Raw genomic sequence first — 27,316 nt, 5'->3', positions numbered from 1 at the left:
TGTGAAAAACTGGATGCGCATAGTGTATTTTCATTTAGTTCCGACATTCCTTTAAAGTTTCAACGTGGAAACCTTACAACAGCCTGGATGCACATAATATTTTTGGTTAGTTCAACATCCCTTGAAAGATCCAAACTAATACCCTTAGCTTGTTCTGAAATACTGAACATACGCCCTCCTGACAACCTAGATGCACACAGTGTTTCAACACCCCCGTCAATATTCCCTGAAATTTTCAAGTTAATGCCCTTAAGCGTCCCTGGGATATTGCAAATACGCCTTTTAGACAACCTAGGTACACACGGCGTCTTTTGATTTAGTTCAACATACTCATCAATATTCCTTAAAAGTTTCAACTTGATACCCTTAGCCGTTTCTGATAATTAAAGATATGTCTTTTTGAGCAAATTCCGTTGAATAAGCAAATTCCGTTGAAAACCCCGTAAAGAGTTTTTAAAGATTACCTAGGCCCAGCCTGCACTAAGTCAATGGCTCTCGCTCCTGTCTCCCCATCTGAAATTCTGTTGATTATACGAAACCTAAGAAGAAAATCTGCTTCCGGATTCGACCAAGTACGCACTAATGTGTTAAAAGCAGCTGCTTCGTCAATCATAGAGCCTCTTACTTACCTGAACGGCTAAAATAAGCTAAATAAGTTACTTTTCACAAAGGAGGTTCTCGAGCTGATCCTGCGAATTATATACCTATTTCCATTCTTTCAGTTTTTTCACAGGTTTTTGAAAGACCCATGCAGCAGCAGCTACTCCAGTTTCTGGAGAAAAGAAAGGTTTCTTAATACTCATCAGTTTGGGTTTAGACCAGGACACTCCACCCAAGATGCACTAACGACTTCGAGTTTATGGATCAACAAAGTTCTGGATTCTGGCCTTCTACCTGCAGCGGTCCTGATTGATATTAGAAAAGCATTTGATAGTATGTAACAACCTACTCTCCTCGGGAAACTGGAGCATATAGGAATAAGAGGCGAAACTCTGGATTAGTTCAGATCGTACTTAAGGGACCCCAGGATTTATTTGGGAGAAGACCCAGGAAATAATGTAGTCGTCAATTGTGGTGTCCCCCAAGGGTCAATATTAGGACCACTACTGTTTCTGATTCACGTTAACGATCTGAGTAGCGTATTAAACCCGGCACGAGCTATTCTTCGCTGCTGTAAGCAATGTCATGATGAAGCTTCTTTTCAGCCTGTAGATGATGATGAGCTTGTGGCTTTTGCAGATGATACCACATTAGGCTCCTGTGAAAGGGATAAAACAGCGCTCATTTCCAAGCTTAGGGTTGTTCTCGAGAAGAAGTATCTCTGGATGGATTCTAACCGACCTGTGATTGATGCTGATAAATCTTGCGTTTCATTTTTTTGGCGGGTCGGAAGTGTCCATCCGGAGGCATGTGGAATCCAAAGGCCAGAGGTTTGATCGGTCGGCCAGACAAGTGTTTTGCAAAATACCTGGGGGTCCTGCTTGATGAGAACATGTCATACCTTCATAAGATTCAAGCAGTAGAGCTGAAGATATCCCGGAATCTTGGAATAAACAGAAATTAAAGAACACTTTGCTGCAGGAAACACTGGTCCTGTTATACAACACTCTTATCAAACCCCATTTACAATACTGCGTAGTGATCTGGCGATCGACCTTTAAATCTTACCTGTAGAAGCTCAATTCGATTCATGAACGATCTTTTGAAATTAATTGGAAAAATGAAGATTATTTGTCAATGGAGTCGCTGCAGCATCAGTCATGCTTGACCTCTGTGTTCAAGTTTCTAGCTGGTGAACTCCCATCTGCATTTAAAACATTATTTCGACCAAGCTCGGATCCGCATAATGTAAATACCCGATACCCGAGCTGCTAAGTCTTGTTTAGGCTGGGAAGGTATTAATAATAGAATAATAATTGCTCATTTTAAGACTAATATGTTAAGGGTATAAGTTATAGTAGTATATGCCTCTGTAGAACCGACTGGTGGAGATACTAGTGACTCAGATGAATTTACTTACAGTTACAGGAGCAAATAGACAGGGTCCCAGGCAGAAATATGATGTTTTTACTAGGAGATTTTAACGCCCAGGTCGGTAGAAATAGAGATAGATGGTATCCTAGCCTAGGTAAATTTGGTGTAGGAAAAGAAAACAGTAATGGATACAGACTTTTGCAATTTTATAGGTATAACAATCTATTTATAACCAACACGGTGTTTGGTCATAAAATGGCTCATAAGTTAACATGGTATTCACGTGATGGTAAGACAGCAAACCTTATTGATTATGTTATAGTAAACCGAAGATTGGCAGGATCAATACAGGATACTAAGGTATATAAAAGTGTTGTTATTGATTTTAAAAGTAAAGCTCAAATTTCGAAAGGGTAACTACCTCCCGGGAAGTTATGATGTTGGTAGACTCCAGGATGAGAATTTGAGAGAAACTTTCCAGAAACACTTGAATACTAAACTTGAGAGTTTAAAATTTGATAATGTGGAAGATGGGTGGAATAATTTTAGAAAAATAATTTGTGAAGTTGCTGAAGTTTTTCTAAAATAATTTTAGAAAAATAATTTGTGAAGTTGCTGAAGGTGCCGTAGGGAAGAAAGCTAGGACTGCAGCTAAGAATATTAGTGAAAAAAGCTTTATGTTTAATAGAAAGGAGAAAGGACTTGTACAAGGATTATCTGAGTGATAGATCATATGAAAACAAAAGCAACGTAAAGAAAGTGGAGAAAGCATTAAAATATGAACTAAGGAATTTAGAAGTGGAGGCGATGGATAAAATTGCGGAGGATCTGGAAGATGCAGCTAGACGGCATAATAGTAAAATATTGTACTAGCATGTCAATAAATTGAGAGGGAGTAGTCAATCCGGACTTGGCCCAGCTAAAGATAGGAATGGGGCCACAATTAGCGATAAAGTAAGAATTAAACCGAGATGGGCAGAACATTTTGAGAATTTGCTAAACCGAGATAGAGTTGCAGGTAAAGATATAAAGGAAAATGAAAAAGTTTGTGATACCTTGGATGTGAGGGAAGATTTGCTTTGCGAGGAAAAATTAACGACAGTACTGAAAGGATTAAAAAATAATAAGGCTTCAGGTGCTGATAGGGTAGTAAATGAGTTTCTTAAATATAGTGGCTCTGAGGCACAGTTTATATAATTAGCAGTATGATCTTTCCCTATCTCATCCATTATAAAAACTCGGACAAAGGTGCGAGTGCTCCAGAGAACCTATAAACATAAACGGCATTAGATCTTTTCACGGGTAGACAAAGAATAATCACCAACGGAACAAGTACTGACAAAACCACTTGGCCGGCTAAACCAATCAGTGGACAACAAGTGCACAAATAAGTGGGAGGAGCTTTTTGTTCGCACCGAGAATGAAGAGCCAGAAATCATCTGCGGTAAACTTACTGGATAATTATATAAACTGTGCTCTGAGGTTAGAAACAAGTTACTGAAGATTATGAATATGATTTTTGAAAAAGGGGAAGCACCAAATGATTTTAGGAAAACCTTAATTAAGCCACTTTATAAGAGAGGTGAAAAAAGTGAGTGTGGTAATTATCAAAGCATTAGTCTGGTCTCTGTAGGTAGCAAATTACTTAGTAATATGATACTTTTTAAGACTGAGAGATGCCGTAGACAAAGTTTTAAGAGAAGAACAATGCGGTTTTAGAAAAGGTAGAGGATGTGTCGACCAAATTTTCACTCTTAGGTTAATAATTGAGAAGTGCCTGAATTGTCAAGCACCTTTGGTCCTTAGTTTTACAGATTATGAGCAAGCGTTCGATTCTGTTGATAGAAGAGCTATGCAAAGGTTTTATCCTTGTATGGTATACCAGACAAATACATTATAGTGATTAGTGCTATGTACGAGAATAACACGGCTGCAGTTAAGGTTGGAAATGAGGTTAGCAGCTGATTTTGTATTAAATCAGGAGTTAAGCAGAGCTGTCTTCGATCTCCCTTTACATGGATTATTTTGATGGATTTTGTATTAAGGAGCACAGGAAAGGCAATGGGAGACCACGGAATCAAATGGGGAGGAAAAAGTCTCCTGGACTTAAATTAAGCTGATGATCAAAGCATCCTAGAGGAAAGAGTGAGCAAAATGAATGAACTTTTAGAGGTTTTACGAGTTCAGGGTGTTAAAATAGGTTTGAAAATTAATGCTGAGCAGACTAAGTCAATAAGGCTAGGAATAAGGGAAGATGAAAAGGTGACATTGGGTAATGAAAAGATTGATCAAGTGGGCAGCTTCACTTACCTTGGTAGTATTATTAGTAAAGATGGTGAAAGCAGTGAAGATGTTAAAAGTAGAATAGCCAAGGCTCATGGTGTTTTTTTCACAATTAAAAAAAGTTTGGAAGAATAGGAAGATAAGTCTGCAAAACAAGATTAGAATATTAGAAGCTAAAGTGATGACAATAGTCAAATATGGCTCTGAAGCATGGGGGCTTCGAAAAGCGGATGAAGATTTGCTGAATGTATTCCAGAAAAATTGCTTAATGATTTTCCTGGGTACCCGGCTGACTGGCCGTATTTCCAACAACAGGCGCTATGAATAATGTGATTCAATACCGCTCTATAGAGTTATAACGAAAGAACGGTTGATATGACTAGGGCACGTTGTGCGGATGAAGGATGACAGATTGCCGAAGATTGTTCTTTTCGACCAACCGTCTACGGCTAAACGGAAAGCAGGTCGTCCTCGTCTGGGGTGGGAGGACGTCATAAAGAAATATTTAAAGGAAATGGGAACTTCGTGGGAGGGTGTAAAAAGGAAGGCTTTGAATAGATTGGGATGGCGGAGGAGCGAGCGTAGCTGTGTTGGCCTCAGACGGCTTGGTGCTGCGGTGAGTTGTTAGTAGTAGTAGAATTAGTTAAATATTGGTAAGAAAAATCATAAAATGTATTAAACATAATTCAATAAAAAATTAAGCTAAAATTTTATTTTATTTTGATAATATGGTGGGGCAGTTTTCCCTGGGGCAGAGGGCAGGAGGATAATTGGTAGTTATGTTGGATTAAATGAGAGGCAAGGTTGTTTCTGAGAGTAGGGGCAGTGACCACGCTGCGTATTATGTTTATAAGATAGCGATTGAGGATCTCGTTGTCCAGGAATGGACTGAGTATTGTTATTAGGTGCAATTTATCTTTTGATTTGATAATAAACCCCATTGAACTTGACAACCTGAATGTACATGTCCTCTTTTAATTTCATTTAGCATCCCTCGCAGCATGCCTTGAAAGTTTCCACTAAATACCATTAGCCGCTCCCGATACACTGCTGATCCGCCCAATCGACAACATGGATGTACATGGTGTATCGTGATTTATTTCAAAATGAAAATTTCCTCTTAATACCTTTTTGACAACTTAGATGCAGGCAGTGCTTTTTGATTTAGTTCAACACCATCCCCAATGTTCATTAAAATTCCAACTTGATACCCTTAGTCGCTCCTGAGCATTGCAGATAAGTCCTTTCGACATCCATTGAATCAGTTAAAAATCCCCATCAACATACCTTGGAAGTTCTAAGTTAATACCCTTAGCAGTTCCTTAGATATAACGCATATGTCCTTTTGGCAACCTGGATACACGTAAAGTCTTTTATTTAGCACATGCCTCTCAACACGAGGCTGATGATATAAGATTATTTATTTTCATTTAGGTTCTAACATCCCTTTTCATTGTTGTTATAAAAAACTTGGGACAGGCCCTAAAAACTTATCCGGAGACTCTTCCCCTTAAGGTGAAGTGAAAGTAAACTTCATTTTTATACCCCCTCCCCAAGAAACATTTCAAGGGGAGTATTTTTTCAGGAATGATTGTCATTCTTTAAGTATCTTCATATACAAAGTCAAATTGAACGTAACAAATGGGACTGAGAGAGTCGTAGCCTCCGTCACATTTAAGAGAATACTGGGTCAAATAATTCGTGGTAACTAACTGTAAGTAAAGGACGACCCATGTAGATAGAAATTGAAAATTTTAACACCAAAATCTTGATTAGGTCATTAACAGTATCTTTTTGTGCTGGTTTTTAACGCGCAAATTTTGTTTATTCTACAGATTCTCATCAAACGTGTAAGCATAAGAGTATGTGTATAATTTTAGAAAGAGGGGTCGAAAGTAGGGAAGCCATAATGACTCCCGGGGCTACACATGTGCTGCCATCTGCAATTTAGTCTAACGCCAAGCTAACATAATTTATTCAAGGATTATTGATCGAGTCTAATGGGGTCAATGCCCCCCCCCCTTTCAAGGTCGATTTATTTGTTGTTTCTAGGGGGAATTATTGATCCATGAAAGAGGAATTTATTTAATGTTTCTAAGGGAAATTATTGATCCACTAACGGAATTAGAAATGACATCACTTGTTTCCTAGGAATTATACGGGACTCTAAAGAGATAGAAATTCCATTTTTAAATATGGTTTCTCAGGTCTTTAGACTTAGTTATAAATTCTTTAATATTCTCTCGAAACCATCGTAATTGGAAATGACATCACTTGTTTCCTAGTAATTATATGGGAATCTAAAGCTATTGAAATTCTATTTTAAATAGGGCTTCTCTGATATTTAGTTAAAGAGATAAATTGATATTTTATTTTTAGATGTGGCTTCTCCGACCTTTCGGTCTGAGATATAAATTGACATTCTATTAAAAACTTAGCCTAAGAGTGTAGCTACGAACACCTTCGAGATGAATATATTTTACGCGGGAAAGGGTTTCCTAGGAATTTCAAATGTGACAGCGCAGGGATGCCGAAACAAAGGAACAAGCAGAAATTACTTTTAGGGGATTATTTGGGCGAAACCGTTTGAGACATTTTAGAAGATGATTTGGGCGGAACGGTTTGAGACATTTTAGAAGATGATTTGGGGTGAAACTCTGTGGTCGTTATAATACACAAGTTCCATTTGAACAATGTTGTGAGGTCCCCTACCCCAATCTCAAAGGGCCACACCCCTCCCCCCAGGTCCCAATCCCCCGGGCCTCCAGAGGATTCCCCGAGCCTCCCAAAGGGGCCCCCTCCCCCGGCCCCCTGGGCCAATAGGACCCCCCAACCTATTTTTTTAATGCTTTTTTTGCGCACTTGAGACACAGAAGGGCCCCCCTCACCCTCAACTTTTTTGCTCCCCACCGAATATATTTTTCAGAACAAGTTCTTTACGTAATGTCCCTCCTAAACCAATTTTACAACTTGCAGTACTCATCCTTATACCCACAACTTTACATTATGGCTTTTTGAATACCCCAAAACCAAGCAATACATTTCAAAGGGCTTTATTATATTGTTCATAACAAGTTCTTTCTTAATGTCCCTCCTAAACCAATTTTACAACTTGAAGAACTTATTCCTTTCACCCACAACTCTACTTTTTGGTTTTTTTGAATACCCCAACACCAAGCAATACTTTTCAAAAGGCTTTATTATATCTTTTCAGAACAAGTTCCTTTCTTAATGTCCCCCCTAAACCAATTTTACAACTTGAAGTACTCATCTTTTTCACCCTCAACTCTACTTTACGACTTTTTAAATACCCCAACACCAAGTAATACTTTCAAAGGCTTTTTATATCTTTTAAGAACAAGTTCTTTTCTTAATGTCCCCCCTAAACTCATTCTTTTCACCCACAACTCTACAATAATGGCTTTTTGAATACCCAACACCAAGCAATACTTTCAAAAGGTTTTTTTATATCTTTTCAGAACAAGTTCTTTTCTTAATGTCCCCCCTACCAATTTTACAACTTGAAGTACTCTTTCTTTTCACCCACAACTTTACTTAATGGCTTTTCAAATATTATTAATAAAATCACATGTATTTTAAACATGAGCGTTCTCATTTCCGAAAACTAAAACCCAACTTTAATAAAAACTAAAACCCAACTTTATCAAATATTATTAATAAAATCACGTGTATTTTAAATGTGGGCATCAAAGTAACAACATTTTAACTTAAAACTAACATACTTTTACTGAACACACACAATTTTACCTTATAAATAATATTTTCACCAGTTATAGCACTTTTTCTGTTCTGACGGGCGAGTTTTCTACCAATGACACAGAATAGTTCGTTAGAGTAGCAATTTTTTGATTATGATGATATCTTTTCGGTCAGAAGCACTAAGTTTGGCTTAACACTATAAATCCTTCATGAAAGTAACAAAAATGTTCCTTAAAACTCGCATAATTCTACTGAAAAACCACAAATTTCTCTTTGAAATAATATTTTACATCAGTGATAACACTTTTTCTGTTCGAACTAGCAAGTTTTCTACCAAAGATACCAAATTTGTTTCTTAGAATCAAAAATTTTTTGATTATGATAAAAACTTTTCTGTCACAAATAGCAAGTTTTTCCTGGAACTAACAAATATTCTTATCAAAGTAACAATATTTTATCTTAAAAATAACATACTTTTACTGAACAAACACAAATTTTCGTTAGAAATAATTTTTTCATCAATGATAACACTTTGTCTGTTCCAACTAGCAAGTTTTCTACAAAAGATACAAAAATTTGTCGCAGCAGTAACATCTTTTCATTGTGATAACAATTGTTCTGGCAAAAGTACAAAAATTTGCTCAACACTAACAAACCTTCTCATAAAAGTAATAATATTTAACCATATCACCATCATACTTTTAATTAACAGACAAAATTTTCTCTTAGAAATAATAGTTTTAATCAGTCCTTACATATTTCCAGTTTAAGCAAGCACGTTTTGCTTAACACTAACAAATTTTTAAGTCAAAGATACTTTTATTCTTAGAAGTAACAATTTTTTCGTTATGATAAAAAGTTTTCTGTTCGAACTAGCAAGTTTTCTGTCAAAGATACCAAATTTTTTCTTAGAAGTAACATTTTTTTTGTGATAACAACTTTTCTGTCAGAAGTAGCAAGTTCTGTTTAACACTAACAAACCTTCTCATCAAAGTAACATCATTTTATATTAAAACTAACACACTTTTACTGAACACACACAAATTTCTCTTAGAGATAATATTTTCATCAGTGATAACACTTTCTGTTCAAACTAGCAAGTTTTCTACCAAAGATACCACATTGTTTCTTAGAAGTAACAACTTTTTGATTGTGATAACAACTTTTCTGTCACAAGTAACAAGTTTTGCTTAACACTAACAAACCTTCTCATCAAAGTAACAATATTTTATCTTAAAACTAACATAATTTTACTGAACACAAACAATTTCTCTTGGAAATAATATTTTCATCAGTGATAACACTTTTTCTGTTCAAACTAGCAAGTTTTCTACATAGATACAATAAAATTTGAACATATACAAAAACCATGAAAATTTTAACATCTACAATAATGCAAGATTATGTGTTTTCTCCGAGAAAGATGGTCACAAATCCGTGTTTTCATTTTCTAGAGGGTAGTAGAATTGAACCAGGGGTAATGTATTATCAGGAATACCTTGTTTAAATGGAGAATTAAGTTCTATAGCCTATGTCAAGGAACAAAAGAAATAACAATAGCGTTGCATGACAGTAGCACTTTATACCATTTTGCTCTACTAAAATACAATTTTGGCCCATAAAAGGAGAAAATATTATTCGAGCGAAAATTCTGTAGTAGCGAATTGCCTTAAACTATTGAATGGATATTCGTATAATCTGCTATTCTCAAAGGGTATACTATCCTATGGCACACACATCCCTAAATACAAATGAAGTACAGAACAAAAGAACCGTTATTATGTATCCAATGAAACTAGTAGAGAGAGCCGCGCATAAATACGTAAACGCTATAAGGGTGTAGGTTAGTAGGAAGGGCATAATATCTCCGAGGCGAACATAATTTATGCATATTTTTATGGTTTTTGTCACTGAGAATGAAAAAACAGGATTTTTCTCACTTTGATGTATTTTCATGGTTTATTGATTCTAATGGGGTCAATGACACCTCTTTCAAGGTCGATTTATTTGTTGTTCGTCTAAGTGTATTGTCTCCGGAGTGAAGTTTGCACATGCGCATTAACGGTGGGGAAAAGATATATTGGTCTAGGACAAAGGGGGGGGAATGGATTTCCGAGAAATTGATTGCGTAATCGACTAGGGGAGCTAAATTTCTTAAAAAATGATTGCGTAATCGAAGGGGAATTAAATTTCTGAGAAATTGATTACATAATATCTTCGAGGCGAACATAATTTATGCATGTTTTTATGGTTTTTGTCACTGAGAATGAAAAAACAGGATTTTTCTCACTTTGATGTATTTTCATGGTTTATTGATTCTAATAGGGTCAATGACACCTCTTTCAAGGTCGATTTATTTGTTGTTCGTCTAAGTGTATTGTCTCCGGAGTGAAGTTTGCACATGCGCATTAACGGTGGGGAAGAGAAGTATTGATCTAGGACATAAGGGGGGAAATAGATTTCCGAGAAATTGATTGCGTAATCGACTAGGGGAGCTAAATTTCTTAGAAAATGATTGCCTAATCGAAGGGGAGTTAAATTTCCGAGAAATTGATTACATAATATCTTCGACGAGTACATAATTTATGCATGTTTTTATGGTTTTTGTCACTGAGAATGAAAAAACAGGATTTTTCTCACTTTGATATATTTTCATGGTTTATTAATGTCTAATGGGGTCAAGGTCGATTTATTTGTTGTTCGTCCAGGTGTAATGACACTGGGGGTGATTTACATAATCGCTAGGGGGAATGTTTTGATCAAGGACTCGACTAGGAAAAGTACAAACAATACATAATTTATGCATGTTTTTATGGTTTTTGTCACTGAGAATGAAAAAACTGGATTTTTCTCACTTTGATGTATTTTCATGGTTTATTGATTCTAATGGGGCCAAGGACACCTCTTTCAAGGTCAATTTATTTGTTGTTTCCAAGTGTATTGTCTCCAGGGTGAAGTCTGCATAAGTGAATCAACGGTGGGGAAGAGATATATTGATCTAGGACAAAAGGGGGGAAATGGATTTCCGAGAAATTGATTGCGTAACCGAGGGGGAACTAAATTTCCGAGAAATTGATTGCGTAATCGAAGGGGAACTAAATTTCTGAGAAATTGATTACATAATCGGTGGGGAGAATGTATTGATCTGATAACGGGAAACAGGATCACGTGTCCCCTTCTAAGCCAATCAGGGAGCCGGTTACAAAAGATGTCTTTCTCTAAGCCAATCAGAGAGTCGGTTACATATGGTTTCCCATTACATCACAATTCGCCCGTTAGATTTTGTATATACTGGACATGCGTTGAGGTTCACTAAGTCTAGAGTTAGCAGTGTGATAACATGAGTGAACAAATTGAGTTAGAAATATCCTTTTATTGCAACTGTTCTATATGTAAAGGACAATCTCATGATTTTGAACATTCTCATGAACCTACTACACGTTTAGACAGTGTAGACATAGAGATAGAGGAGAAAAATCTGGAGGAAATAAGGAGAAAAATCATACATGATATGGAGATAAATTTATACAGATTGCAAGCAAACTCGCATAAAACAAGGTTTGATATGACAGAAAAGGATGATCGAAAAAAGATACTGGGAAAAGAGGGCTTTCTCTACAGAGATACCTCAAAATATAGTATAAAAGACAATGATGAAAACTTGAAGAAGAACGTGCATAGTGCAAGATATAGCAGTGAATATTATAATGAATATGATCTAAGAGAAGGGAAAAAGTGGCCCTTTAAGAGACAACATAAGAGTTTATTCATTGGAATGGATTTTAAACTCAAAAATCGTTCTGGAAGAGTTCTCATATACCATTTTACAATAAATCTCATTATTGATTTGATTGATAAATTATGTATCGTAACCTTGCAATAAATTTGTTTGTACTATAATAATTTTCTCCTAATCGATAAGCCTAGAGTACGAATAGCAACAGAGACTTCAGTACCTGAATAGTTTATATTAAATAGATCACCACATAGACTGTTATCAGTCCTCAGCCATGTTTTCTAACAAAGATAAAAAATAAATCATTCTTCTAATAATATTACTTACTATGAAGTGGTACTTAAGGGTTTATATTAAACTAAAATCATCGTCGAAGCGCTAAATTCAGTTAATAAATTTGTCCGACATTTCGTTGTCCACCATACCCCTTAAAAAGAGTGTAATCTCTCATTACCATAAATTTACAGGAGGGGAAATATAATTATAAGCCTAAACTCATCAAATCACTAAAGTCAGTTACTAAATTTGTCCGAAATTTCCTTATCCACCCTATTTTCATGTTTTTTACAAGCCATTCATATTATACCTTAACTGCATTCAGATATTTTCTTGATAAACCATGGTTGTATTAGCCTCAGTTGTCCTTATGTTCCAGAGAGTTGCGAGTAGTAGCAGTATTTCATGTTTTTATAAGACATTCATACTTTAATCTATAAATTTTCAAATATTTTCTTGATAAAACGTACATTTGTTGACCTCAGATGCCTTAGTAGCGCAGTAAGTTGTTAGTACTAGTAGTATTATCATGTTTTGCAAGCCTTTCTTACTATACATTCGCCATTTTGAGATATTTTCATGATAAAGCGTACCCATTAGCATACACAATTCAAACATCGCATTAACCCATTCGACCAACAGATTTTATTTTCACTGTCCTCGATGCTTTAACAGTAAACAATAAGTCAGTGTGGGAGGATCTTACTCCAACTCAGCCCCCCGACTCATCCTCTGAATTCGTCCCTGAACGTCTATAGTTTCTAGTCACACCCCCAGGTATCTGAAATCCTCATACGATGCTTTTCCACAAAGAATTCCCAGGTGACTAACCCCCCCCCCCCTCGCGATGTTATTCTAGGCAAAAATAAAATTTAAACTTACATTAATTACATCGACACAATGTAGGATATCAACTGTTGCCATTGAAGGACCGGAGACTACACTAAATTTATTCATTTCAATATACACTGAAGTATCACTATTTTCACATAATGGATTATACAACTATTACTACACCTTTAGAGAGTGGATATAATGGGGAGTGTTATCACCATTCATCATTATCGGACTAATCGTTACTCATCCACATTCGATGATCCCATGAAATGGGATGTGCTTCATGTTGTTTTAGGGGATATCTAATACACTTGTCCACATGTGGTATCATTTCAGGTACCCATTGCATAAGAAACCTCACCTCATCAATGGGACGATGAATCGCATTGGGATATTTTTCACATCCAAAATCCTCTAAGTTAAAAAGGGGGGTATTAATGTCGCATTCTAGGATCATGAGCTCATCGGTAGGGACATTCCCTTTAACGTATAACACTTTTACTCCAAAAAAGCTACAAATTTCACGGACTTCCTCTTGTATATGTTTTAATTCTATAGCATTTTTATTAAAAGGTTTTATTTTTGTATCGTAGAATCCAAGTCCGTTTATACGGCGTAATTTAGTGCTCCATAAACGTTTAACATAATCAAACAAGTTATAGTTAACATCCCAATGGTAATTGTATATTTCTCTATGATCTTCACCCAGTAATAAAAACACACACTCGAAAATTACTCCACAAGATGAATGTTTTATGCCAATATATTCAGAATCGATCACACCGTACATAATGAAATGAATTATTTTATAATTGTCTGTCTCTATTCTAAGCATAGAATTGGAGAACAAACTCCTTTTGACATCGGTTGACAATCAGAACAAATAGAATCAGGGAAAAAGCTCCATTGACACATCCGTCAGAAAAGCAAGAGGATCCGTTTGGACACTGAGTGAGGTCACATCCGTCTGAGAATATTACACCTTTTAGAAGAAAAAAAAATCTTTATCCAAATTTTTTATATGCAACTTAGAGCACTCAACTGAACTTTTTTCTAACCGAAGTTTCAAATTTGAGTCAAAGAAATGTATTTTCCATAATTTTCATACAAAAACTAGAGTTTACGGTCAAAAACGTTTATTAGTTCAGATTTTACGGAAATAGTTTATTTCGAACCAAAACTGGACTTTTTTTTGTTAGAGTGAAAAAAAAAATTTTCCACACAGGACATTTTTCCACTATAAGTAAAGAGCTGCTACACTAAATAAAGGATAAGCAGAAATAATAACGAATAATTGAACAAATTTAAATTTTATTTGTGAATATTTATAATGACTTGATTTTTAGAGTTACAAAAAAATTTTTTCCAAGATGAACACTTTTTAAAAATTTTCAAAGAGCTGTTAGAATCGCTAACAGATTAGGAAAAGTCATTAAGTAAAATTACACAAACGTAGATTCCAGGTGAACTTATGTCAATTGACAAACTTTCTAGTTACTTGCTCTTTTTTCCAAGCATAACTCTTCTATTAAAAATGTAATAGGCTGCTAGACTAAATAAAAGAAGAGCAGAAATAATCTCGAATAATTGTTCAAACTTAAATTTTCTGTAAACTTATGTCTAATGATATTTTTGTTAGTGTGACAAAAACTTTTTTTCCACAAAGGATATTTTTCAACTATAAATAAAGAGCTGCTACACTAAATCAAAGATGAGCAGAAATAATCTCGAATAATTGTTCAAACGCAAATTTTCTTTAAACTTATGTCTAATGATATATTTGTTAGTGTGACAAAAACTTTTTTCCACAAAGGATATTTTTCAATTAAAAGTAAAGAGCTGCTACAGTAAATCAAAGATGAGCAAAAATAATGTCGGATAATTTTTAAAACGTAAATTTTCTTTAAACTTATGTCTAATGATATATTTGTTAGTGACAAAAACTTTTTTTCCACAAAGGACATTTTTCAACTAAAAGTAAAGAGCTGCTACACTAAATCAAAGATGAGCAGAAATAATTTCGAATAATTGTTAAAAATTAAATTTTCTGTAAACTTATGTCTAATGATATATTTGTTAGTGACAAAAACTTTTTTCCATAAAGGACATTTTTCAACTAAAAGAAAAGAGCTGCTACACTAAATCAAAGATGAGCAGAAATAATGTTGAATAATTGTTCAACCGTAAATTTTCTGTATACTTATGTCTAATGATATATTTGTTAGTGACAAAAACTTTTTTTCTACAAAGGATACTTTTCAACTAAAAGTAAAGAGCTGCTGCACTAAATCAAAGATGAGCAGAAATAATGTCGAATAATTGTTCAAACGTAAATTTTCTGTAAACTTATGTCTAATGATGTATTTGTTAGTGTGACAAGAACTTTTTTACACAAAGGATATTTTTGAACTAAAAGTAAAGAGCTGCTACATTAAATCAAAGATGAGCAGAAATAATGACGAATAATTGTTCAAACGTAAATTTTCTTTAAACTTATGTCTAATGATATATTTGTTAGTGACAAAAACTTTTTTTTCCACAAGAGGATTTTTTTCAGAGAAAAGTAAAGAGCTGCTACACTAAATCAAAGATGAGCAGAAATAATGTCGAATAATTGTTCAAACGTAAATTTTCTGTAAACTTATCACACACAAACGCAAAAACACACACAAACCCAAACAAAAACACGCAAACACACACACACACATAACACACAAAAAAAACACACAAAAAAAAAAAAAAACAAACACACACACACAACAAACAAAAACCCACACACAAAAAAAACACGAAAAAACACACACACAAGCAAAAACACACACAGACAAAAACACGGGCGGAAGGGTGGAAGGGTGATTTCAAAAACATCTTCCCATGACATAAATTGTCCTCTAAAGTCGATTCTGATATTTGTAGCGCTCTATCTATTAGTGCTTTAGAAATATTTAAGCCGGTAAAAGTTGGGGTGGCACCCGCCACAATTAAATTTATACATAAAGCCGGTGAAAGTTGGGAGGTTAGGTTAGATTAGATTAGTAACTTACATTAGGTTAAGTGGCGCACGCCACTATGAAATTTATACATAACGCCGGTAAAAGTTGGGGTGGGGCGTGCCACTATGAAATTTATACATAAAGCTGGTAAAAGTTGAAAGGTTAGGTTAGGTTAGGTCAGGCTAGAATAGGTTAGGTTAGGTTAAGTGGCGCGGGCCACTTAACCTAACCTAATCTAGCCTGACCTAACCTAACCTCCCAACTTTTACTGGCTTTATGTATAAATTTCATAGTGGCGCGCGCCACCCCAACTTTTACCGGCTTTATGCATAAATTTCATAGTTGCGTGCGCCACTTAACCTAATGTAAGTTACTAATCTAATCTAACCCAACCTAACCGCCCAACTTTTACCGGCTTTATGTATAAATTTGATAGTGGGGCGCGCCACCCCAACTTTAACCGGCTTAAATATTTCTAAAGTACTAATAGATAGAGCACTAAAAATAACAGAATCGACTTTAGAGGACAATTTATGCCATGAGAAGATGTTTTTGAAATCCCCCTTCCCCCAAACTCAAAACTTTTTCAATATTTTACTTTAGAAGCTTTTTTAAATATTTCTAAAGCGCTAAGACATAGAGAATGATGAAATATGTCTATTTCTGCTCAAAAACTCTCCCAAGGGGGTTAAATGATGAATGGTGGCAGTGACTCTTCTAGATTCCTCTTTCTTATGATTTTTGTTTGATTAACGAAAGGAAATATGCCGTTATTACTGTTTATTATTAGATGTTTGAAGGTTTTAACTCCAGTGCAGGTTGAAATAAAGATAGAAAAAGTGATGAATACCTCAAATGAAGTCGTCGATTCTTCAACGGCTGATGTAAGTTTAAATAGCTTTTTAAGACATGATAGAATTTTTGAGAATTTCAGGGAAAATTTCAGTGGGTTTAGATTTCCGGTAAATTTACAAAAAAAAAATCCCGAAATTGTACTTTAGAAGCTTTTTAAATATTTCTAAAGCGTTAATAGATAGAGTACTATAAACACCAGAATCGACTTCAGAGGACAAATTATATTATGGGAAGATGTTTTTGAAATCCCCCTTCCCCCAAAAATCAAAATTTTCCAAAATTTTACTTTATAAGCTTTTTTAAATATTTATAAAGCGGTAAGACATAGAGCGCTACAAACATCAGAATCAACTTTAGAGGACAAATTATGTTATGGGAAGATGTTTTTCAAATCCCCCTTCCCCCCAAACTCAAAATTTTCCAATATTTTACTTTAGAAGCTTTTTAAATATTTCTAAAGCACTAATAGATAGAGTGCTATAAACACCAGAATCGACTTCAGAGGACAAATTATTTTATGGGAAGATGTTTTTGAAATCCCCCTTCCCCCCAAACTCAAAAATTTCCAAAATTTTACTTTAGAAGCTTTTTTAAATATTTCTAAAGGGTTAATAGATAGAGCGCTATAAACATCAGAATCGACTTCAGAGGACAATGTTTTTGTGTGTGTGTTTTTTTTGTGTTTTGTGTGTGTGTGTGTTTGTTTGTTTTTGTTTTTTTTTTTGTGGTTTTTTGTTTGTGTTTTTGTTTGTGTGTGTTTTTGTGTGTGTTTTGTTTTTTTTTTTTTGTTTTTTTGTTTTTTTGTGTGTGTTTTTGTTTTTTTGTCTTTGTTTTTGTTTTTTTTGTGTCTTGTGTGTGTGTGTGTGTGCGTTTGTGTGTTTTTGTTTGGGTTGGTGTGTGTTTTTGCGTTTGTGTGTGATAAGTTTACAGAAAATTTACGTTTGAACAATTATTCGACATTATTTTTGCTCATCTTTGATTTAGTGTAGCAGCTCTTTACTTTTCTCTGAAAAATATCCTCTTGTGGAAAGAAAGTTTTTGTCACTCTAACAAATATATCATTAGACATAAGTTTAAAGAATTTTACGTTTGAACAATTATTCGTCATTATTTCTGCTTATCTTTGATTTAGTGTAGCAGCTCTTTACTTTTAGTTGAAAAATATCCTTCGTGGAAAAAAGTTTTTGTCACTAACAAATACATCATTAGACATAAGTTTAGAGAAAATTTACGTTTGAACAATTATTCGACATTAATTCTGCTCATCTTTGATTTAGTGCAGCAGCTCTTTACTTTTAGTTGAAAAATATCCTTTGTAGAAAAAGTTTTTGTCACTAACAAATATATCATTAGACATAAGTTTACAGAAAATTTACGGTTGAACAATTATTCAACATTATTTCTGCTCATCTTTGATTTAGTGTAGCAGCTCTTTACTTTTAGTTGAAAAATGCCCTTTGTGGAAAAAAGTTTTTGTCACACTAACAAATATATCATTAGACATAAGTTTAAAGAAAATTTACGTTTGAACAATTATTCGACATTATTTCTGCTCATCTTTGATTTACTGTAGCAGTTCTTTACTTTTAATTGAAAAATTTGCTTTGTGGAAAAAATTTTTTGTTACTCTAAAAAATATACCATAAGAAATGAGTTTAAAGAAAATTTGAGATTGAATAGTTACTTGAAATTATTTCTCCTCGTCTTTGATTTAGTGTGGCAGCTCTTTACTTTTAGTTGAAAAATTTTCTTTGTTGAAAAAAGTTTTTCTCACTCTAACAAGTATATCATTAGAAAAAAGTTTACAGAAAATTTACGTTTGAACAACTTTATTTTATTATTTCTGCTCGTCTTTGATTTAGTCTAGCAGCTCTTTACTTTTAGTTGTAAAATTTCCTTTGTGGAAAAAAAGTTTTTGTCACTCTAACAATTACATCATTAGACATAAGTTTACAGAAAATTTAAGTTTGAACAATTATTCGTTAGTATTTCTGCTCATCTTTGATTCAATTTAGTAGCTATTTACTTTTAGTTCAAAAATGTCCTTTGTGGAAAAAAGTTCTTGTCACTAAAAAATATATCATTAGTCATAAATTTAAAAAAACTTTACGTTTGAACAATTATTCGACATTATTTCTGATCATCTTTGATTTAGTGCAGCAGCTCTTTACTTTTAGTTGAAAAGTATCCTTTGTAGAAAAAAAGTTTTTGTCACTAACAAATATATCATTAAACATAAGTCTATAGAAAATTTATGGTTTAACAATTATTCATCATTATTTCTGTCCATTTTTGATTTAGTGTAGCAGCTCTTTACTTTTAATTGAAAAATGTTCTCTGTGGAAGAAAGTTTCTATCACACTAACAAATATATCATTAGACGTAAGTTTACAGAAAATTTTATTTTTAACAATTATTCGACATTATTTCTGCTCATCTTTGATTTAGTGTAGCAGCTCTTTACTTATAGTTGAAAAATGTCCTTTGTGGAAAAAAAGTTTTTGTCACTAACAAATATATCATTAGACATAAGTTTACAGAAAATTTACGTTTGAACAATTATTCGTCATTATTTCTGCTCATCTTTGATTTAATGTAGCAGCTCTTTACTTTTAATTGAAAAATATCCTTTGTGGAAAAAAGTTTTTGTCACTAACAAATATATCATTAGACATAAGTTTACAGAAAATTTACGTTTGAACAATTATTCGACATTATTTCTGCTCATCTTTGATTTAGTGCAGCAGCTCTTTACTTTTAGTTGAAAAATATCCTTTGTAGAAAAAAAGTTTTTGTCACTAACAAATATATCATTAGACATAAGTTTACAGAAAATTTACGGTTGAACAGTTATTCAAAATTATTTCTGCTCATTTTTGATTTAGTGTAGCAGCTCTTTACTTTTAGTTGAAAAATGCCCTTTGTGGAAAAAAGTTTATGTCACTCTAACAAATATATCATTAGACATAAGTTTACAGAAAATTTAATTTTTAACCATTATTCGACATTATTTCTGCTCATCTTTGATTTAGTGTAGCAGCTCTTTACTTTTAGTTGAAAAATTTCCTTTGTGGAAAAAAAGTTTTTTTCACTCTAACAAATATATCATTAGACATAAGTTTACAGAAAATTTACGTTTGAACAATTATTCGAGATTATTTCTGCTCATCTTTGATTTACTGTAGCAGCTCTTTACTTTTAATTGAAAAATATCCTTTGTGGAAGAAAGTTTTTGTCACACTAACAAATATATCATTAGACATAAGTTTACAGAAAGTTAACGTTTGAACAATTATTCGAGATTATTTCGGCTCGTTTTGGATTTAGTGTAGCAGCTCTTTACTTTAGTTGAAAAATGTCCTTTGTTGAAAAAAGTTTTTGTCACTCTTACAAATATACCATTAGATATAAGTTTAAAGAAAGTTTAAGTTTTAACAATTATTCGAAATTATTTCTGCTCATCTTTGATTTAGTGTAGCAGCTCTTTACTTTTAGTTGAAAAATGTCCTTCGTGGAAAAAAAAGTTTTTGTCACTCTAACAAATATATCATTAGAAATAAGTTTACAGGAAAATTACGATTGAACAATTTTACGTTATATCTTTTGTTCATTTTTGATTTAGTGTAGCAGCTCTTTACATTTAGTTGAAAAGATTCCTGTTTGAAAAAAAAGTTTTTGTCAATCTAACAAGTATATCATTAGACATAAGCTAACAGAAAATTTACGTTTGAACAATTATTCGTTATTATTTCTGCTCATCTTTGATTTAGTGTAGCAGCTCTTTACTTATAGTTGAAAAATGTCCTTTGTGGAAAAATTTTTTTTTTCACCCTAACAAAAAAAAGTCCAGTTTTGTTTCGAAATAAACTATTTCCGTAAAATCTGAACTAATAAACGTTTTTGACCGTAAACTCTAGTTTTTGTATGAAAATTATGGAAAATACATTTCTTTGACTCAAATTATAAACTTTGGTTAGAAAAAAGTCCAGTTGAGTGCTTTAAGTTGCATATAAAAAATTTGGATAAATATTTTATTTTTCTTCTAAAAGGTGTAATATTCTCAGACGGATGTGACCTCAATCAGTGTCCAAACGGATCCTCTTGCTTTTCTGACAGATACGTCAATGGAGCTGTTTCCCTGATTCTCTTTGTTCTGATTGTCAACCGATGTCAAAAGGAGTTTGTTCTCCAATTCTATTCTTAGAATAGAGACAGACAATTATAAAATAATTCATTTCATCATGTACGGTGTAATCAATTCTGAATATATTAGCATAAAACATTCATCTTGTGGAATAATTTTCGAGTTTGTGTTTTTATTACTGGGTGAAGATCATAGAGAAATATACAATTACCATTGGGATGTTAACTATAACTTGTTTGATTATGATAGACGTTTATGGAGCACTACGTTACGCCGTATAAACGGACTTGGATTCTACGATAGAAAAATAAACCTTTTAATAAAAATGCTATGTATATAAAATCCTTTATAAATAAAATCCTTATAAATAAATCCTAAATAAATAAAAATCCTTTTAATAAAAATGCATTTTAATAAATGAATTAAAGCATGTACAACAGGAAGTTCGTGAAATTTGTAGCTTTTTTGGAGTAAAAGCGTTATACGTTAAAGGGAATGTCCCTACCGATAAGCTCATGATCGTAGAATGTGACATTAATATCCCCCTTTTTAACTTAGAGGACTTTGGATGTGAAAAATATCCCAATGCGATTCACCGTCCCATTGATGAGGTGAAGTTTTTTATGCAATGGGTACCTGAAAAGATACCACATGTGGACAAGAGTGTTAGATATCCCCTAATGCAAAATAAAACACATCCCATTTCATGGGATCATCGAATGTGGATGAGTAACGATGAGTCCGATAATGATGAATGGTGATAACACTCCCCATGATATCCACTCTCTAAAGGTGTAGTAATAGTTGTATAATCCATTATGTGAAAATAGTGATACTTCAGTGTATATTGAAATGAATAAATTTACTGAAGTCTCCGGTCCTTCAATGGCAACAGTTGATACCCAACATTGTGTCGATGTAATTAATGTAAGTTTAAATTTTATTTTTGCCTAGAATAACATCGCGAGGGGGGGGGGGTTAGTCACCTGGGAATTCTGTCTGGAAAAGCATCGTATGGGGATTTCAGAGACCTAGGGATGTGACTAGAAACTAGAGACTTTCAAGTACTAAGTCATAGTGTGAATCGGGGGGCTGAGTTGGAGTAAGATCCTCCCACACTGACTTATTGTTTACTGTTAAAGCATCGAGGACAGTGAAAATAAAATCTGTTGTTCGAATGAGTTAATGCAATGTTTGAATTGAGTATGGTGATGGAACCCCTTCATCATGAAAGTATCTGAAACTATTGAATTATAGTAAGAAAGACTTACAAAAACATGAACATACTTCCAGAACCAACAACTTATTGTAGTAATAATCCTTCCGGGGGTAAAAATTGCATGTTTTATCAAGAAAATATTTAAAAGTTTATTGATTATATTATGAATGACTTACAAAAACATGAAATACTGCTACTACTCGCCACTCTCTGGAACATAAGGACAACTGAGGCCAATACAGCCATGGTGTATGAAGAAAATATCTGAATGCAGTTAAGGTATAATATGAATGGCTTGTAAAAAACATGAAAATAGGGTGGATAAGGAAATTTCGGACAAATTTAGTAACTAAATTTAGTGATTTGATGAGTTTAGGCTTATAATTATATTTCCCTTCCTGTAAAGTTATGATAATGAGAGATTACACTCTTTTTAAGGGGTATGGTGGACAACGAAATGTCGGACAAATTTATTAACTGAATTTAGCGCTTCGACGATGATTTTAGTCTAATATAAACCCTTAAGTACCACTTCATAGTAAGTTAGATTATTAGAAGAATGATTTATTTTTTATCTTTGTTAGAAAACATGGCTGAGGACTGATAACAGTCTATGTGGTGATCTATTTAATATAAACTATTCATGTACTGAAGTCTCTGTTGCTATTCGTACTCTAGGCTTATCGAGTAGGAGAAAATCATTATAGTACAAACAAATTTATTGCAAGGTTACGATACATAATTTATCAATCAAATCAATAATGAGATTTATTGTAAAATGGTATATGAGAACTCTTCCAGAACGATTTTTGATGTTTAAAATCCATTCCAATGAATAAACTCTTATGTTGTCTCTTAAAGGGCCACTTTTTCCCTTCTCTTAGATCATATTCATTATAATATTCACTGCTATATCTTGCACTATGCACGTTTTTCTTCTAGTTTTCATCATTGTCTTTTATACTATATTTTGAGGTATCTCTGTAGAGAAAGCCCTCTTTTCCCAGTCTCTTCTTTCGATCTTCCTTTTCTGTCTTATCAAACCTTGTTTTACGCGAGTTTGCTTGCAATTTGTATAAATTTCTCTCCATATCATGTATGATTTTTCTCCTTATTTCCTCCAGATTTTTCTCCTCTATCCCTATGTCTACACTGTCTAAACGTGTAGTAGGTTCATGAGAATGTTCAAAATCATGATATTGTCCCTTACATATAGAACAGTTGCAATAAAAGGATATTTCTAACTCAATTTGTTCACTCATGTTATCACACTGCTAACTCTAGACTTAGTGAACCTCAACGCATGTCCAGTATATACAAAATCTAAAGGGCGATTTGTGATGTAATGGGAAACCATATGTAACCGGATCTATGATTGGCTTAGAGAAAGACATCTTATGTAACCAGCTCCCTGATTGGCTTAGAAGGAGTCACGTGATCCTGTTTCCCGTTATCAGTTCAATACATTCCCCCGCCGATTATGTAATCAATTTCTCGAAAATTTAGTTTCCCCTCGATTACGCAATCAATTTCTCGGAAATTTAGTTCCCCCTCGGTTACGCAATCAATTTCTCGGAAATCCATTTCCCCCCTCTTGTCCTAGATCAATATATCTCTTCCCCACCGTTAATGCGCATATGCAAACTTCACTCCGGAGACAATACACTTGGAAACAACAAATAAATCGACCTTGAAAGAGGTGTCATTGACCCCATTAGAATCAATAAACCATGAAAATACATCAAAGTGAGAAAAATCCTGTTTTTTCATTCTCAGGGACAAAAACCATAAAAACATGCATAAATTATGTACTGTTTGTACTTGTCCTAGTCGAGTCCTGGATCAAAACGTTCCCCCTAGCGATTATGTAAATCGCCCCCAGTGTCATTACACCTGGATGAACAACAAATAAATCGACCTTGACCCCATTAGACATTAATAAACCATAAAAATACATCAAAGTGAGAAAAATCCTGTTTTTTCATTCTCAGTGACAAAAACCATAAAAAAAATGCATAAATTATGTTCGTCTCGGAGATATTATGTAATCGATTTCTCAGAAATTTAGTTCCCCTTCGATTACGCAATCATTTTCTCAGAAATTTAGCTCCCCTAGTCGATTTTGCAATGAATTTCTCGGAAATCTATTTCCCCCCTCATGTCCTAGATCAATACATCTCTTCCCCACCGTTAATGCGCATGTGCAAACTTCACTCCGGAGACAATACACTTAGACGAACAACAAATAAATCGACCTTGAAAGAGGTGTCATTGACCCTATTAGAATCAATAAACCATGAAAATACATCAAAGTGAGAAAAATCCCGTCTTTTCATTCTCAGTGACAAAAACCATAAAAACATGCATAAATTATGTTCGCCTCGGAGATATTATGTAATCAATTTCTCAGAAATTTAGTTCCCCTTCATCAAGCCCCAGGCTCTGAAAAGCAAATACACATAAACGATACTATCTTTTCGAAGCATAATCATAAAAATATAACTTTAGTTCAAACAGTAAGGGGGGCTAGGGGAAAGCAGTATCCTTTATTTACATTTACATTAAGCAATAGAATTTTCTGTTCAAATGTTTTGAAAGGCGATAAGTAAATAAAGCATATGCAATTACGAACGGGCCACATTGGCTGCAATCTAAAATTCTTCCTGTAAAGCACCGGTCAAACTTAATCGTAGCAAAAGCGGAATTGAGGGTGTAGGAGCCCCCGCCCATTTTATCCTTAAAAAAAACATTTTCGGGCGTTTACATTTTCATAATATCTGGTTCACCTGTAAAACACTATTTTACTCGAAGTCAAGACTGGATATGGCAATAAACAGGTTAATCTTAGTTTCGACTAGGGTGTATATTCACGGTTTATACTTATGTGAAAATTAAACAAGTACAGCATTTTATTTCATAGCTTAAAATTAAACAAAGAAAAATACCTGGCATAACCCAAGATATTGCGAAATGTTTTCACTGACATAGACGATGTCGCCCTCTCTTGAAACAACCAACAAAAAACCATCCATTGCTCTCATTAGGAAATTGTCGAAGTTGTCTTTACCAAATTCGGCTTCCAAAGCATCTGAGAAGTGAAGGTGAATTGAAAATAAGCAAAGTTAAGTGAAAAGCTTATCTGCGAACACGAGAAGGGGGAAAGCCCCAGAGAATTTCAAAAATGTGGATAGGTATAAAAATACTCTTTTTGTTTCAGCGACATCTTTGAAGTTCAACACCCCCTCTCCCAAGGCTCAGGTCTATGTATAATATGATTACGAAGTATTTTCAAATCTCACTAGAGATAAGAAAAAAATATGTATAGGTGCCTTATGTTTAGGTAAATAATAAGATCAGTCTTACGTACTTAAAGACTGCATCCAAGCTATAAAATAACAACATATACTAGAATCATAACTTCATAGAAGGATAGTTGTACTTGTACCTGAGTTTGATCTCAACGACATCCCTCTCCCCAAAAATTTAAAAGCTTCATTTTACAGACTCATATTTGCTAGTTTCCGATCCCTCCCACCCCACACACACACACACAAATTATAATATACCTCCCCTCCTCTCAAAAATTGTGCTTGGTTGCATCTACATATGCAGTGATAGATGTTGTTCATACAAACGTATTATCAAAGTAGTAGCTATAAACAATTGGCGCCTTACTGAAAACTATATGAGTCTTGAACAGTCTTGGAAAGTATAAACAAAATCAAATTGAATATTAGATATATTATGATATTAATTGTTGAAAGATCCATCAGTTCAAGATTTTTTTTTCACTGTAATTTTTATTTTCATTTTCAATGCTGTAAGAACTGGAAAAGAATAAATTTGTAATATAAGAGTAATTCGTTTTCAGTGAAGCGCCAATGACGCAGAAGGCTTTAGGTTTTTGCAGTTAAAAAAGGGGGCAGTATCCAAATTTTGTTTGTAGTGAAACTATATTTGTCTTGACCAATCTTGGAAAGAACTAATAAATTAAACTGAATATTTGATGTATAATGATATTAATTACTGAACGCTCATCAGTTCAGAATTTTACTGTAATTTTAATAGTTATTTTCAATATCAAGCACAAAAGAAAACATTTGTAATATAATTCGTTTTCAGTAAAGCGCCAATGACGCAGTAGGTTTTAGGCTTCTGCAGTGAGGCGATACCCAAACGCTTGTTTGTAGTTATTTTTATTCGATTCAAACTTGATTTGCATATTCAATTTAAGTTTCACTCGTTTTAAGATCTGACATCTCTGAAATTTCCGTTAATCCTTTATTCCCGCTACCTTCAGATGTAAAATTCAAAATATTATTGAATGGGTTGAGTCGTCCGCTCCCTGTATCATTTAAATTTGGGAAACCCACCCCTGGAATATTCCTCCCCCCTCCAGGACCATTTTATTTCCCAGCAGATAGGTCCTCCGCGTTAAATTCCACCCAGCAGAAATTTCGCAGCCGTGGAATATGCTCCCCAAACATATTCCCCTCAGATAATTTCGGATATTCATAAAAATGGAAGCTGAAATTTTTACTCAACTTTTTAGGTCAGAAGCAATGCTATAGCGTTACCTAAGTAAAGAGCCATAAGGGTTCAATGAATTAATTCTTATTTATTTTTCCAGGGGCACTTTATGTGGAAGAGGTGGTCGCATAAACTTTGGAACGGGGTTCATTGAATTACAAATTAAAACTTATAGTGCCCTTACATCAGGAGCGGATCCAGGATTTTTTATGGGGGAGGGCGCAAAATAGGTTGATCCGATAAACTTACGTAAAGAGCAAGTTTAATTAACGCAATCTTGCGTTAATTAAGTAAAATACACTACTTTAGGCTACGTTAGGGGGGCGCACCCCTCGCCCCTCCCCTGCATCCGCCACTGCCTTACACTCTCTGTTTCTTTCCTTGTTAGGGAGGAGAGCAAATGCTTAATAGGTGTGTGTTAATACCAAAACATTCTACCTCTCATTGGGCCTTAAGGTATAAAAAGAATTAGTTCAAAGGGATGGGTGGGGAAAAGGGCGTGGGGTGGTATTTGCCCTTTGATCGATTTTGACTCTTAAGAGAACTTCCAATTTCCAATCAAATGAGCACTCTCTGAAGTTTATACGAGAATCCCTTCCTGCCCCCAGGTCCGGGGGGTTTTGTTGACGCCAGTGTTTTGTTACTTAACCTTTCAACTAGTTTTAACAAAATTTTTATCTGATGCATGTAGGGCGGGGAGGAGGGGGGGGGGCTAGTTGCCCACCAATCTATTTTGACTCTTAAAAATT

At 34.1% G+C, this 27,316-nt stretch overlaps 1 protein-coding gene across 1 annotated transcript in view; it reads right to left on the bottom strand.

Annotated features, from left to right (window-relative positions):
- LOC148950370 (uncharacterized) overlaps positions 1-27,316 on the bottom strand; it is a 186,788-nt gene that overhangs the window by 136,874 nt on the left and 22,598 nt on the right. Inside the window, exon 3 of the mRNA XM_089091851.1 lies at positions 24,983-25,125. Coding sequence (XP_088947977.1) covers positions 24,983-25,125 — 143 coding nt within the window. The remainder of the gene's footprint in view (positions 1-24,982; positions 25,126-27,316) is intronic.

This window comes from Artemia sp. Qi Xiang Cuo, chromosome 7 (genome assembly GCF_049724085.1).
Source record: "Artemia sp. Qi Xiang Cuo chromosome 7, ASM4972408v1, whole genome shotgun sequence".
Classification (NCBI taxonomy): domain Eukaryota; kingdom Metazoa; phylum Arthropoda; class Branchiopoda; order Anostraca; family Artemiidae; genus Artemia; species Artemia sp. Qi Xiang Cuo.
Note: the sequence above shows the minus strand (reverse complement) of the source record. Positions and strands in the feature narration are given on the sequence as shown.